Genomic DNA, 15,288 nt, shown 5'->3' on the forward strand with positions numbered 1-15,288 from the left:
AGCCCACGTTGGATTTATCCTTACACTTCTACTTGTGACCGTGCAAATTGCAGGTAGAGCTGCAGGGCTTACTCTGGATTTCCTAGTGGGTGTATATGAGAAACAGCATGAAGCCCTTGTCATCTCTGCTTTGGTATAGGACAGGTCTGCCTTGCAGGAGCCAGGAGTTGGACTCAATGATCCTTATGGGTCCCTCCCAGCTTAGGAGTCTCCTTTTAGCACCACTACAAGGAAAAATATATTAAGAATTCGTATCTATCAGTGCAAACTTGCCTTCCAGGAGGGAGTTTAATCTACAGAGATGGAGATACTATTTATCTCTGTATTTGTAAGTAAATCCTATTCTTCCCATCTCACCCCCTGCCATCCTAACTGCTCTAAAAGTGTCTAAATGCTGAGGTGAGGTCATTTAACAGCAAGATGACACCTTTTTTGCTTGCTGCTCTTGCCAAAGGACAAGAACAGGTCTGTGTTCCTGAGCAGAGCCATGTATCAGATTCGTTCCAGGTGTTGGACATCTGCTGCTCGCTCTGCAGCTGCCACTGCTAAGACATAAGAAACAGCAGCAATCTTCCCAAGGAACAGCTTGAAACAAACCCTCAGTACCAACCGACCTTAAACAGAAGCAACTGACAAGCTCTGGGGTTTCTGGAAGATGAGTACAACTTCACCCTGGCACAGCATCCTCCCCCTGCCCTCCCTCAATCCAGAGCTGCTTTTTTAGCAAGTTCTACCCATCACACTTTGCTTTTCCATGCAGCATCAGAGCAGCATCCTCAGCCTTTGGTCGAGGCACTGATGCTGCTGTCACTGTCCTGTTGGGGACCACGCCTCCAGCTGCACTCTATGACTTGTCTGATGGACGCAGTTGGAGAAAGCAACAAAAGTAGAAGAGATTATTAACATAAGAAAGAAAATAGGAAAAAAAATGATGCATATATTGCCAGGTTTTGCATCTGAGATCAGAAAGTGGAATAGGGTCCAAGTTTGCAAAGAGAGGAGGAAACCAAAGGAAAACACCACTTTTTTTGTTGTTTTGGTGGTTGCTTTGTTTTTTTTTCCCCTAACACAACAGCATGTTTTAAATAACCAAATGGTTTCTGAAAGTAAAACAGCACGGGGACTCATAACTCAGCTGCATGGTGACAGCTTTCCCACAAGCACCGCAGCAGCGCCTCCAACACAGCAGAAATACCTTTGAGTGCCTCAAAAAACATACATAACCTGCAAATACAATCCAGCCCCTACCTACCACATTTCTCCTGGCGAGAGGGGAACAATATATCCTCCCAGGTAGCACGTGGAGACAGAGCCCCAGCGCTTGTTCCTATTACAGCCATCAGGGCCCTCCTGATGGGGGACTGTTACGAGGCCATGGGGAGAGCTGCCATACAAAGACCTGAAGTTAAAGGAACGCTTATGAAAGAAGCTCGGGATAATCAGCTGAGATGAAGCTCTTCCCTTTCAGAGACTGCACGTCTCTCCCTGGTAGTTCAGCAGTTTACTTATGTCTGTGATGAACCCAAACAATGAAACCCTACACTGCGTTACGCAGCGCTTCCTGAGCACGACTGCTGCTGATTTCCTGAGCAGCAGCCCACGAAGCCACAGGAAGCCCCAAAGGGACAGACCTGTGCTCCCCACCAGGAGCAGGGCTCGCTCAGAGCCTTTCAGATAAGAAGAGAGTCATCATTACAGTCATCTCCCACCACAAATCATTGCCTTAATGGCTCAGGGCAGAAGAAGAGCGTTTGTATGCTGCTCTTCTCACCATTTCCAAATGCCACCGAGCAATAAAGCACAAGGAGGAAATCAGCAGTGCCCTGAGCTCTTTGCTATGGGTCTCACTTTCCCCTCTGCACTTACTGGCAATCTGTTTCGATAAGCAGCAGGGCTGGGGCCCATATCTTGACCTGAACATCCAGGAAGGATTTGTGCATCACATCCCCTCCTCATGCCAAGGCTGTTTCCCCACACCTCCTGCTTGTTGGGATGCTGCTTTCGGAAGCTTTATGCCAAATTGTATTTTCTTAGGCTGGTAAAGAGATAAAAGCAAAGGCTAATCCCATGATTCAGAACCCAGTGTTTGCCCCAGGACTCTCTTTACAAGGGTAGATAACGGTAGAATAAGGGGGAATGGTTTCAAACACCTCCAAGGATGGAGCATCCACAGCATCTCTGAGCAACCTGTTCCAGCACCTCACCACTATCAGTAAAAATCTTCCTCCTGACATCTAATCTAAGTCTCCCCTTCTTTAGTTTAAGGTCAGGTTGGATGGGGCCCTGGGCAGCCTCATCTAATGCTTGGATCTAGTGGTTGGTGGCCCTGCCTGTGACAGGGAGTCGGAACTTGATAGCCCTTGGGGTCCCTTCCAACACAAGCCATTCTATGGTTCTGACTCCAAAGGCTGCTCCTTCTCTAACAAGTCACCAGAGCTGCACAGGATCTCCATGAAGCCAGAGGTCCCCTGGGGAGGCCGTAGCAGCATCCTCCCCCAGTGCTCAAGTGCCAGATCAGAAAGTTTGCTGAGGACTTCACACACTTATCAGGTTCCATGATACTGATTTTAAAACTCATTCAAGACAGACCTAAGGTTGGATCATACAAAAATATATCATTTCTAAGGTTCTATGCTCTGCAGACCATTGGGAATAAATAAAAGCCTGCCTTAATGCCTGAATACTTCAGGTTCATAGTCCTGCTAACTTCACTCTTTCCATCCAAGGTCACTACCTGGCAATGTCTCAGAAGCCACACCAGCCCTCTGCACCCACACCAAAAGGTTCCTCCCCAGCACTACAAGGCACCCCTGGACACACCTCTTCTCCTTTAGATACACCACAGCCCCATTTCCAAAGGCTTCCATCTTCTGCATCCCGTTTGTTTCAATTATTCAGGACAACCCAGGCTGATAATTACACAGTCCCGTGTTGCTGAGTAAAACTGATGCATAATTAGCCAGCAGGAAAGATCGATTAAGATACAGCAGGGCATCTTGCAAAGTTCTTCAGTGGGACTGCAGGGAATAGGAGCTGGCTGTGCCCTTCCAAAGGATAAAATTCTCTGCATCTCAGGGACTTGACAGCAGTTTTATTTAAACGGGATGCTTCCATCAGTCAGCCACCCCGAGTTTTATTGTCAGGTCTTAACTTCAAATGACACAACTCATATCTTTTAACTAGAGCACAAACACCAAGCTATACATCACATTTCCAGCCAGAAATATAATGCAGCTGAGGCTCCAAGTTGCACTTAAGCCTCCAGCAACATGTTTTCTATTTTATGTCCTTTGATTTTCCCATAGCACCACAGCACAACCTTTGTCTGCTTTGCTCTCAAATCCGAATGACGCAGCTCCCATTCTCATTGCAGATTTGAACAAGGCTGAGGTCAGCACATTTGGGAGCACAGTTCAGAGATTTAACTTTGGAAGTCATCTTCTCTCCTTTTGCAGTGTGGGTTTGGGCTCAGGAGCCACACATGGAATGGATGCTTTCAGCAGCAAGCCAGCAGTGTGAGCCTTTGCTCACTGTATTGATTTATCCACATATCTCAGCATCAAGTAATGGATTTTCCCCTTCCATACACAAAATCCTCAATAGCACCACAGTGGAGGAAGAAGAGCATCAGATTCATATGCAAAGAGCTGTACAGATGCTGCCCAAATCACGTTTTCTGCTTTAAGGAACAACAGATTCCAAAGGCAGGCAATGATAACTCTGCAGACAACCAAATATAACCAGCTGATGTAAATAGAAGGACACAGCATACTCTCAATTATACCAACTTCTAAATGCCCATTATCTCTCAAACCATGGGCCAATTATCCTCTTTCCTGAATACAGTATGCAATATGCAAAAAAAAACCCCAAGTTATAACTGTTCATTAGAAGACAGACATAGACAACACATACCTGGCTTTGGCTTGCTGGAAGCCATAGAGAATTGTGTTCCTCTGCTCCCTTGCTCTAGGGCTCAAGTTTTCGTTCTGCAGTCCATCCACCAGGAAGCACTCAGCATCTGAGTAAAGGGAAAGAAACAAGTTAAAGCCAATGGGCAGCTGAAGGTACCAGTCCTCGGTGGAGAACAGCATCAGCATCTCAAGGATCAGAAAGCCCTGGTGCAGATTTGAGGAAGACAGCCTGTCAGCCCACCATGAGACACTGGGACTCACAGCTTCCAGTGGGTCTGTCCCCTGCTGACAGCCAGCAATAAAAGAGTTGGCTCTTTCGGCAAGGTCAGAAGCCTTGCTTGAACACCACTCTTCTGCCACATGCATTCTCTTCACTCATTAACCACTGCCTTACACTATTGTGGGCAGCACCCAACACCTCCCATATACCTCTCTGCTTCCCCAAACCCTAAAAATGTGCTGCTATGAAAGCCTTAAGGGCTGCCATTCAGAGAAGTATCCAAAACGCTTCTAATGCAGTGGATGCCTGACACCCAGCACTTAAAGAAAATCCCAGCTGGTGGCTTTCACTAGGAGAACCTTCCTGAGGAGCAGGCATTGAACACCAACTCACCCACATACAGATATATCACACCACGTGCTCTGCTAATGCTCAGATACACTGTGCTTGCCCAACAGAACAGCTTGGCAGAAGTAAATATGGTAGTCTCTCACTTGGAAAGCACAGCTACACGCAGAAATCTAACCTAAACTGAAAGGCAAAGAGACAACAGGTAGATTAAGTGCCTTCTATTTGGATGAATATTTATACTCCTTACAGAAGCCTCTTAGAAAAACAAAACATTTCCAACCACACCTGCTCTGTAAATGAAAGCATCATCATCATCCCTGTATTCCGGCAGCTTTACTGCTGCTTTCCTCTAGCAAAGATTGGCTTCAAAGCTGTGGTGCTGTACACCCCCAGCCCTCTCCAACCTTTAATTCATGCCCCATACTGTGACACTAATGTCAGTTTAATATCCTGCTTGCAAGACTTGCAGCTCCTTATGCTTCAGCTGCCAGAACGGCAGCCAGCACTGCTCAGCACGCCCCAGGAACCTTTACAGCTCCTTAACAAAACAGTTCCTCTACCTGCAAGCACAGAAGATCAAAGTGCCACAGGAGAAATGAATATCTTGCCCTGCTAAAGTCATGAGCTCTTATTTTCACCACCTGCCTGTGACAAAGGTAAGAAAGGCTGAGAGCTGGAGGGAAAAGAGAGAAACATCTCTCTGAAGTGAAGGACAAAAGCAAGCTGTGTGCTCAGGGAGTGGGGCAGATGTGCATCCCCACAAATGGGGCTCCCTTCCCACTTTGTCTTTGCAGTGATGAAGAGGACCAGAGAGACGCAGCGCTGGGCACGGCAGCAAGGGGAAGGAGGAGCAAAGTCAGATCATAACACTGCTTTCTGCAACCCCTCTGCTCTCATTTCTGGGATTGTTCAGCTGAAAGCATCACTTCCCATTGGAGCACTCAGCGAAAAGCACACTTTAGCCAAATTCAGACTAGTCCAGGTCACTGTCAGCTCTCTCCTAACAGTGATGCTCTCAGCACATGGGAAGCAGAGATGAACCACCTGTGCCTCGTTGCCTGCAGCCCCACACTACAGCCACCACCTGTGGCCAAGAAACAGAGCCTGAAGCACAAAGACAGCACTGAGGACATCCAAGTGCCCTAATGCGTCCCCTCTGATGACAGCACATAGCTGGCACATCTCTGCTGAAGGGCAGGAACACAAATTCACAGTGCTGCCCTAAACACACACCTACATCCAGCAGCAGTCTCAGCAGCTGCAGGAGCACAGAGGCATCAGGTCAGAACATCCTGGCTCTGCCTGGTATCCCACTGAGGCTCTGCTGGATCTTTTGCTTCATTTAAGTTTCATTTTCAGCACATCTCCACACTTTTTTTAATTCCCCCTCCAGGATACAGCACCAACTTATGACAAACCAACAGTGCTAGACTTGCACTGCTTACAAATAACATAAGAAATAACCAAGGACACGTATCTAGGCACAAAAACATGCCTTGCTCTGAGAAGCTTACTATAAGAATAGATGAAGGCTGAGGGGACAGTTTATTATGGACAAATCTGCTTTAAGACAGCACTATAGAGATCAGTCAGCGAGAGAAACCCTTGCAGGCTGCAACAAGAGCAAATGAGAGCTGCAAACTGGACCAACATCAGCTGTTCTTCTGCCCTTTTAAAGCACAAAGCAGCTCCACAAGTATACCATCAGCTGCAATACGGTATTTACTTGCTGCCATGTCAGCACAGATCAGCTGCTGGATAAGTTATAGCAGAGCTGTGGTCCCTCCTGCAAAGCAGGCAGAGCCCTTTCAGAGCCAGCCACGATGTTTATAGCACCAGGAAATGAAAAAGAAAGCCTAACCATAAACTCTCCAAGTGGATCAGGAAGAGCAATATGTAAGCAGCTCCGGAGTAAATCACCCCAATGTTAGTTTTACTGCTTGTCAGTAACGTTATATTCTTGATGTTTATAGATTGCTCTCTGTGATCCACTCCGAAAGTTTACAGGACTCTCCCTTTCATTTCCTGCAGCTACCAAAGGTAAGAGAGGGGAAAAAAAATAAAACAGTTGAGATTTCATCAAGTGCTTCAGGAGAGTTTCTAGAGGCAATTGCAGTCATCCACTTTAATCCCACACGCAGTGCACAGCATTGTAAGAATTATGTCACAGCCACCCGAGTCCTGGGAGTAAATAACCCTTTAATGGCAGCACTAAATCTTTGAGTTAATCATCACTCAATGAGCAGAGCTGAAAGGTATTTAGAGGCCGTGTACGTCTCTCCCATGCCCACAGCTAAACACTTGTTGCTCTTTTCTACTCATCTGCCATCAGAAAGCCAACTCAGAAGCTCAACACCGAAGCAATGGAAGCCAGTGCAGATCTAGCTGCTCTGCTCTATCACTGCTTGCTGCTTCACACAGTCCTTCCTGCAGTTTCCCATCCTATCAACAGAGTGCAGACACCTCAAGCATCCGTGAGACTGCATTAATGTTTCCAGGATGCTAACAAGACAGCTGGGGGGTCAGAATGCTGCACCAGCACTGCCTGGAACCCAACAGCCCCACAGAACACAGCACTTGTTTGCTTATTTTTAAAGCAGCACTAAGGCTGCTCACCTTGAAGGCAGCAGCTCCTGGCTCTGCTATGCTTTCCAGATGCAGTCGCACTCCCACGGGGCAGCATCTCTTCTGTCCTCTCTGCTGCCAAACTCCGCAAGAAAAGGGCCCTTCAGACCCCCCCTCTGGGATGAAGAGGTTGGGCAGGGCAGAGGAAAACACAGTCAGGCTGCCTTTAGCTTCTATAAAACAGAGCAGAAGCCCTGGATTTGTCAGATACACCACATTTTTAAGAACCTCTGTTTCAGCCTTCAGAAGAAATCTGTGCAAAACAAAGAGAAATACCCTGAGCTTCCCTTTGTCTGAAGCAGGACTGAAACCTTGTGCAATTAATGACAACTTGAGCTGCTTATTTGTGACATGGAACCGAGTAATAAAACTGCTGCAACCACATCTATTCATAAACATAAGGCAATCAGCATTCAGAAGCACTGCAGCATTGCAACGTAGAGAAGATAGCCATGGTATATCAGCTTTCAACCACTGCAACCTCAGAGATGGCTTCTGTGATAACAGCAGGGCTGTTGGGAGCCAGCCATTGGCTACTGGCCTTTTGGGCACCTTACATACAGCCCTCCACTATGGAACAAAGCTTAATTTAAGGAAGCAGGCATTATAGCCCATACACCAGTACGCACTAGCTCTTCAAGTTGTAATTTTTTACTTTAAACACAAGAATTCTTATTGTAATGCAGTTTGAAAACCTGATGAGCTTAAGCTCCTTTGGTTCCTGCATAGCAAGAAACCTTCCCAGCCCCTGGAAGGCCTCGAGACTGTACAGATTGTTAAGACACAGCAAGTTTGATACAGAGGTATGTGACATGCAATTAATCTCCATTCATAGCCTGCTCTACTTGTCAGCAAACAAAGGCTGTGCTTTAGAAGGAGATCTGAAGCCTTCAATTAAAAACAGTCAGCTAACAAGAAAATAATCTAAGTTAAAGGAAGGTGGCAGGTGCAGAAATGAGTTGTTTACAGAAGCGTCAGCAGCGAACAATAAAGCGCTGCACATCAAAAACGGGAAAGGGCGAACTTCACCAAAGCCCCCACGGTTAAAAAGCAGAGGGGAGAATTCACACCTGGAGGAAGAGACAGGGCATTTGGGAAGGAGCTTCGATGGGCTGAGAGGCTGCGTGCTCTGACTGCTGGGACTGGAAGGAACTCAGAGTTGGGGTGACTTCAGGGAGACCTCATAGTGGCCTTCCAGTACTTGAAGGGAGCATACAGACAGGAGGGGCAACGGCTGCTCACAAGTGAAAGGACAAGGAGGAATGGCTTTAAACTGAGACAGGGGAGGTTGAGGTTGGATATTAGGAGGAAGTTTTTCACCCAGAGGGTGGTGATGCACTGGAACAGGTTGCCCAAGGAGATTGTGGATGCCCCATCCCTGGTGCCATTCAAGGCCAGGCTGGATGTGGCTCTGGGCAGCCTGGGCTGCTGGTTGGCAACCTGCACATAGAAGGGGGTTGGAACTAGAACATCATTATGATGCTTTTCAACCCAGGCCATTCTATGATACGATGGGCTGGTGCTGTCAGGAGATGAGCAACAGGAAACCAAAGGTCACGAAACCTCGAGGCAGAGCAGGTCAGGCTCAAACACAACAGCTCAGAGCATCGAGCAGCAGAATGCAAACAGCTCCTTCCCATCACTCTGCCTGCACCTACAGCAGCAGGATGTGCCAGCAACGTGCACACGTGCAGCAATGGGCCAAGGCTGCTGCTTCAGCCTGCAGTGCTGCTGCTCAGGCTTTACATACAGGGAGGTCAGCAAGAATCAGCAGGGCAGGGGGAAGTCAGCATGTGAGCAGAGGTGACTGCAAAAGAAAAGGCAATGCTAGAGAGAAAAAACCACTAACCCTGAGTATGGGTTCCCTTGTTTGCATAAATTTGCTGCAGAAAGAATCAGTCACCAGTTTTTTTTCCACACCTGTGCAGAATTCATTCATGGTTGCAAAGCACAGTTGGCAGATGAGGTAAGCCCAGTTTCTGCAGTGCTGACCCATTGCTTCAGTGGGAAGGGGTTTGTCCAACTGCTCGGGTTTACAGAGAAATCAGGAAAACCTGCAGAACTGCCCAGAAGCTCCATCTCATGCCTACAGGAAAGCAATGCTGCCACCATCACAGCTTCTTCCCTTGGATGTGAGGCCTCAGGAGGTCACCTTCACTTCAGCAAGCAGAAGCAAAGCTTGAAGCTGACACTGCTTTCTCAGTCTATCTCCATTTTTGAGCAGGGTTGAATCTCTCCTGTACCCTCACCACAACCAGCTTGTTCTGCACATCCCCAAGGATGCATACAGCACTGCACAACATCCAGAACCAGGACGTAGCACTACCACAGCTGCAGCAAAAGCCTGGGGGGAAGGAGCAGGGGGGAAGGGAGGGGGGGTGTCTCATTGCAGCACACAAGTTTATTCTACCCTGTGTGCCTGCCCCTTTGGCTCACCCCAGCAAAGCCCACGCAGTGCTTTAAGAGAAGGCACGTGGTGGGGACATCACACCAGAAAACACCCCTCAACTTCACCCATGCTCTCCTCCTCTACAAACACAGCTTCTGGAGCCACCAGAGAGCTGCTTCTCTCTTAACACAGGCACAGACCCACCTGCCAACTCCTGGTATTCTGACAACACTGAGCACCAGGACAAGCAGCCACATCCCCTATGCTTCTCTCATCAGAATTAGCGATACAAAAGGCACACACACAACCTGAGGACCACAAAGCCATCCATCAGCTGTAGAGGAAAAGTAACTCCCGTAGACCTCCCGCTCCCCTCTCTAGATCAGCACAATGAGATGCTAAAGGCCTTCCAGGCTCTTTCTCTGCAACAACTGCAGGGGATTTGCTGTTAAACAGGAGAGCAGCAAGGAGGAATTGGTGGTTACCTTCAAGGAGTCTCTGAATGTCCTCTGGGATCATGGCCCTGCCACCTCCTTTCCACCAGTCAAAACTGGTGGTGCTGCTCCGGTCCCTCAGCTGCAGGGACAGAACGAGAAAGGAAGCAGAGGGGGTGGGGACGCCCCAAAGAAGGTGGAAGGAACCGCAGAGCTCTGCTCAAACGCCTCCACCTCCTCTTTCAGCCTCACAAGATGCAGTCAAGGTGCTGAGCTGCTCCATCCGTACTCCTCACAGGTCGAGCTCCACTCAACTAACTGCAAAAAGCCCAACCCCACCCCCCAGCAACAACACAGCTGATAGCGAGCTCCCTGCATTAGCATTTTAATCAGGTGGCAGTTAGGCGAGCATCTCCTTCATTAGCGCACAATTCAGCGCACCTGCTGGCACAGCAGAGCCAGAGCTGTGCGGCCTTTGCTTTAACCCCCCTGTGCCGAACCCCCAGCACAACAGGAGATGAAGGTTGGGTCTGTTCCAAACAGAGGCAGACCCCCTTCCCCTAATGCCCAGGAGGAGAAGCAGCGCTTGCCTGTTTTGCAATTAAACATCCCCACTTCCTACATCCTGCGTAGGAAGGGGATAGAGAGTAATAGCCGCTCATATTTCAATCTCGCCCGGAGAAACAGGAGGGTTGTGCACTTTAACTTGCTTTTGACAGTCAATAAGTGCAAACTGCACTCTGCAAAACAGAAGTGGCATTGCATTAGATTAACCTGCAGTCCCACATCCGCTTCTCTGCTACACAAATGAATTAATGCAGGCCAGCTATGGGGATATACTGCTAATATTTTCCATCCTCGTATTCCCAAATTTTGAACCCAAGTGCAGCCTTCTTTATCTGAAGCTCACCAGCAAGAAAACCCCTCAAATGATTGCAGAGTCCTTTTAGGTTGGGACAGCACCTCTATGAATAACAGCAGTGAGAATGGAGGGCTTTGGGGGAGAGGTGAAGGCGCTGTGACCAGAGGCATGTCCAGTGCCACTCCAGACCACACAAGTTTCCTATTCTGTGTACAAAATTCACTTGATTTTCATCCTTTCCCTTTTACTTTGGGTGCTGCTATGTCTGCTTGCACACACTGACAGCAGTTTCGCAGCACATCCTTGCTTTTGGGATGCTGCGTGCAAGAAATTGCTCTGCAGCGGGACTGGATGCAGCATGGAAAACATTGCTGCCATTCAGAGGGCCTTGCACAGGAGATTGGCTTGCTGGAATGCATCTCCATCACAGACAGGAGTCTTTGCCATTACATCTGCTAGTCAGGCAGGGTTTCATGAGGCAGGATTGGGAAAAGTGAGAGTCTCCAGTGGGAGCAAAATGTGAATTTCTCCTAGCTGCCCACAGCTCCTGGCAGCCGGGAGCTGCTGTGATCATATGCAAGGAATGGTAGTGCATGCAGGTGGGTGTACAGTAGATGGATCTGTATGCTTGTGCTCACCTGGAGGTGTTTAGGGATAAATATTTAAATGTTTCTCCATAGAAATCCTCCTCAGTTCATTACAGACTGCAAATAAACAGCAGCTGCTTGCTGCGAGTGACTAACTTTAAAAACGACTTTATAAAGGGATGAGCTGGGTCCCGTAGATGGAAGAAACTGCCTTCAGATATGCCAGAAAGATCAATGAAACCTGATCAATGCAAATCTCAGAAGGAAAAACATTCATGCAACTGCAAAGAAAAGGATCATCTCACGGGTTTTCTGCATATCTGTAGCTCTGAAAGCATGGTGCAAAGAGTGAATTAGACAGCCAGTGAGCCTTGCCCAAGAGATAAACCACTTTATCATATTTAGGGGATGGGGGAAGTTCTTCCTCATGTCAAACGAGCAGCGGGTTGCTTTGCAGGTGTTGTGGTGGGGCTTCGCCTTCCTTTGCTGCCTGGGTTGTGATCACTGCATGAAAGCGTGCGGGGATTTCACCCACCACATTTCCTGTTGCAGCGTTTACCTCAGCAGCAAAGCTTTAGCTCTGTTCTGCTCAAACGCATTGCTCTGGTGATTTTTGGTCTTTCGCTACAGATCTTGAGGTTATCATAGAGCTCTGAGTGTAGTGTGGAGGCGTCCTGGGTGGTCTTGGATTGCACATCCATCCCACGGCCTGGAGACAGAGCTCAGCACCTCGGATGTCCCCCTCAGGCCCTATCTGAAGATTTTGTTAAGACAATACTGACCATTTAGCAGATGTTGCTAAAATTGAATCCATTTTACCATGGAGTCTCAGCTGCCGCGCAGATGTACGTGCTGTTACTCACAGCCTTCACACCATACACGAGCACAGCCAACACTGCTGTTCAACCTCACCCCTCTGCAGACAGAGCCAGGCAGTGAGTCCCCAACAAATGACCTTTTTCTTTCCCTTGCCACTTTTCTTTGTGGATAGGCTACAAATTCCGTTCGGTGGTCAGCTGGGAAGGAGATGAGGTGGTCTGGCAGTGGCTGGTAGCTATCCTTGCATCACTGCTCTGTAGCATCATGCTTTGCGGGCTGTGGGTGTAAAGCTGCCTCACTGCATGATGAAAGCCCCACCTGCATCATTTTCGGCCTGAAGTTCAGCAGACAGGGCTCTCTCCTAATGGTATTCTGTTAAATGGACAAATTCCTTTGAAGGCTTGTCTTGCTTTGAAATCCAATTTCTCAGGAAGCCAGATGTTTTTGCGTGTAGCTATGGAAACAGAGCAGGGAGGAGCTGAGCAATGCAGGTAAAATGGGAGAGTGGGAAATATGGAAGGATCTGGAGGGGTTGGCAGGAGCTGTGTCCCTGCAATGGGCTGCTGGGCGCAGTGCAGTGCCTGTCAGTGCAGGTGAGCAGCCAGCTGGTGTGTCACAGGACCTGGAGAGGAGCTGGATGCACACAGCCAGAGATGCGGGCTCCTCGGTTTCCATCTGCCCCTTTTCTGCTCTTCCAGCACATCACCATTCTCTCAGCCTTCCCCTCTGCCATTCGGAAAGGTTAACGACAGAAGGGTAACAAGGTTAAACCGCAAAGCCTCGCCTGATAACAGCCCTTTCAAGCAGCTGCGCTGAAATTAATCTGAAACTTTTAGTAATTAGATAAGATAAGGATGTGTGCATGCTCACGCAGGCACACGCTGACCCTGGGACGCCCATTCTACGGGGGGGGTGGAGGATCACAGGCTTCATTAAACGGGATCAGGTCATTTATTCACCTCTTCTGGCACTGCAGCACTGGAGATACATTTCCAGCCTCTTTATTCATCCTGCTGGCTCTCCGTGGGTAGTACACTCACTTGCCCTTTTGTCCTCCCTTTCCGGTGCTGTGGCTGCTGCCAATTCAGAGCAGACTCTCATTCTTGCTCTTTCAGAACAGATGCCAGTCCATCTATTTCTGTATCACAGCTCCTGCCATTCCAGGTCAAATTGTTGGACCACTGGGTGTCATTTGCTGCCTCTGACAGTGACCAACAGCTCAGTTAAAAAAAAGGCATCTTTCCAATCTGGTCATTCACCTGACTGCTTGAATAATTTCTCCTGGTTTACTAATCAGCTGTGCCATGCTAATGCTCTGCTGTAATCCCAGAGTTTACATGCTTACGTCGCTTTCATTGCCCAACAGCTCGTGTATCTTCCTTCTCGTGTGACTAAGTCATTCAGTTAAAGGTTGGTTACAACCCTCATAAATCATCTCTCCTTTCTGAAGGCTAAGTGGTCTTCCCATGTCCACACTATTTGGCTCTGCACCTCTGCTTCACGAGGGCTTGCAGGTGACCGTTCATCAGTTTCTGAAGCCAATGAGAAACAAAAATATGTCAGCAGCTGCAGCTCTCTCTGACTTATGGCAAACTGATCTGGTTCCAGTGCAAATCTAAATTACCGGACCTCGCTGCTGGCATAGACTGCCAGATTCTGGATTCACTTACCTCCCAGACGTGCTGTATTTTCTCTGTTGTGAAGGCTTCTTGGAAGCAAGCAGATGTGTTGAGATGTATACATTAGAATGTATAGAGCGTAATCGTTTCTGGTAACAGCAGTGCATTTCAATAGGACCCCACTGGCATGTTCCTCCTGTGCCTCTGCGGTGGAGGTGGCACGTGGCAAGGATGTGCAAGGACTCCTTTCCTGGGTGTGCCCAGGATGGTTGGGGTGGAGGTGGTCTGAAGGCATCTCCCAACATCTGTGTTCTGATGCTACAGCCAGGTGTGGGGAACGGGTTGCACTGCTTAAATCCCAAGGAGCCTTTTGTGGCCTCCTGGAAAAGCTCATCAGCATCGGGAAAAGGACAGTCTGTGAAGGGGAGGATGAGAAAGATAGGAAGGGAGAAAAGAGCACTGAGCTGAGCTCTCTTGGAGGCTGCTGCTCCTCGGGCTGACGGATGGGTTTCAGTTTAATGCAAAGGTGATATTGATCCCTTGCTGTTTGGTTACAATGTGTGATGGAGCTGCCCTCTGCCCTGTAGATGTGTTGCAGCACCTTTTCTCTTTCTCCCAACCCTCATCAAACTACTTTAATGAGTCTTTTATTGACAACACCAAGTCTTAATGAGGAGGACTGCCACACACTTCATTAAGGCTGCAGAGGGGACACTTCCTACAGGCAGCCAGCACCAAGGACTGCCAGCAGGGCTGAGGGAAGGAGATGGAGTTAAGGGAGGGTATAAAATAAAGGAGGGAGAACTCCCTGTCTGCTCCAGAGAGAAAACAAAGATTTAGGGCAAAAGCCCACGTTACCTGAGAAGCAGTGGGTTGAGAAGGAGAGATCTGTCCTGGGGAAAGGTCCAGGTGGACATAGGGGTTGTAATGTTAGAGCTCTGTGAGCATTTCCATTTGGGGCGAAGATGAGATATGACAAAATGTTGGGTGGCTTGTGGCTAAAATGAACCTGGATGCTATTTCTCAGTTTAATGGTAACACTGCCATGCAAGGTGGTGGTGGCAGCGTGTGTCAGGCATGCTGGGCAGCAGTACAGACAGCAATAGAGCACTGGCTTGTAGTCTGCCAACCAGTGGTACATAGCTGGGTCACCAGCACTGAGATCCGGGCTGTCAGCTCAGAAAAACCAGCTCAGAAATATCTGTGTAAGCATCAGCCACACCATTGCACTTCAGGGTCTTGAGATGGACTGTGAGACTTCAGATTAAAACCTGGTCCATCTGTTCTGTGATGTTTTCTTCATTCTGGGAAGAAAAAAAAAAAAAAAAAAAAAAAAAAAGAATCTTTTGCCTTAAAGCAGCACAAAAGGCAGAACTTGGATTTGAGGCTCTGGATTGAAAATACGCTCAGATATGATGTTCTAATGTAGTCTTGCTTCTGCATTAGCATCCATAAATCTCCATCCATC

General features: G+C 48.2%; 1 protein-coding gene across 1 annotated transcript in view; it reads right to left on the bottom strand.

Moving 5' to 3' along the window:
- Positions 1-10,109, bottom strand: part of LOC122169969 (src kinase-associated phosphoprotein 1-like) — a 45,838-nt gene extending 35,729 nt beyond the window's left edge. Inside the window, exons 1-2 of the mRNA XM_042836528.1 lie at positions 9,985-10,109; positions 3,916-4,021 (exon numbers count right to left, since the gene is read on the bottom strand). Coding sequence (XP_042692462.1) covers positions 3,916-4,021; positions 9,985-10,018 — 140 coding nt within the window. The 5' untranslated portion in view covers positions 10,019-10,109. The remainder of the gene's footprint in view (positions 1-3,915; positions 4,022-9,984) is intronic.
- Positions 10,110-15,288: the final 5,179 nt, after the last annotated feature.

The sequence above is a fragment of the Centrocercus urophasianus genome, unplaced genomic scaffold (assembly GCF_019232065.1).
Source record: "Centrocercus urophasianus isolate 14NV4802_14NV808 unplaced genomic scaffold, USGS_Curo_1.0 seq_61, whole genome shotgun sequence".
Lineage (NCBI taxonomy): Eukaryota > Metazoa > Chordata > Aves > Galliformes > Phasianidae > Centrocercus > Centrocercus urophasianus.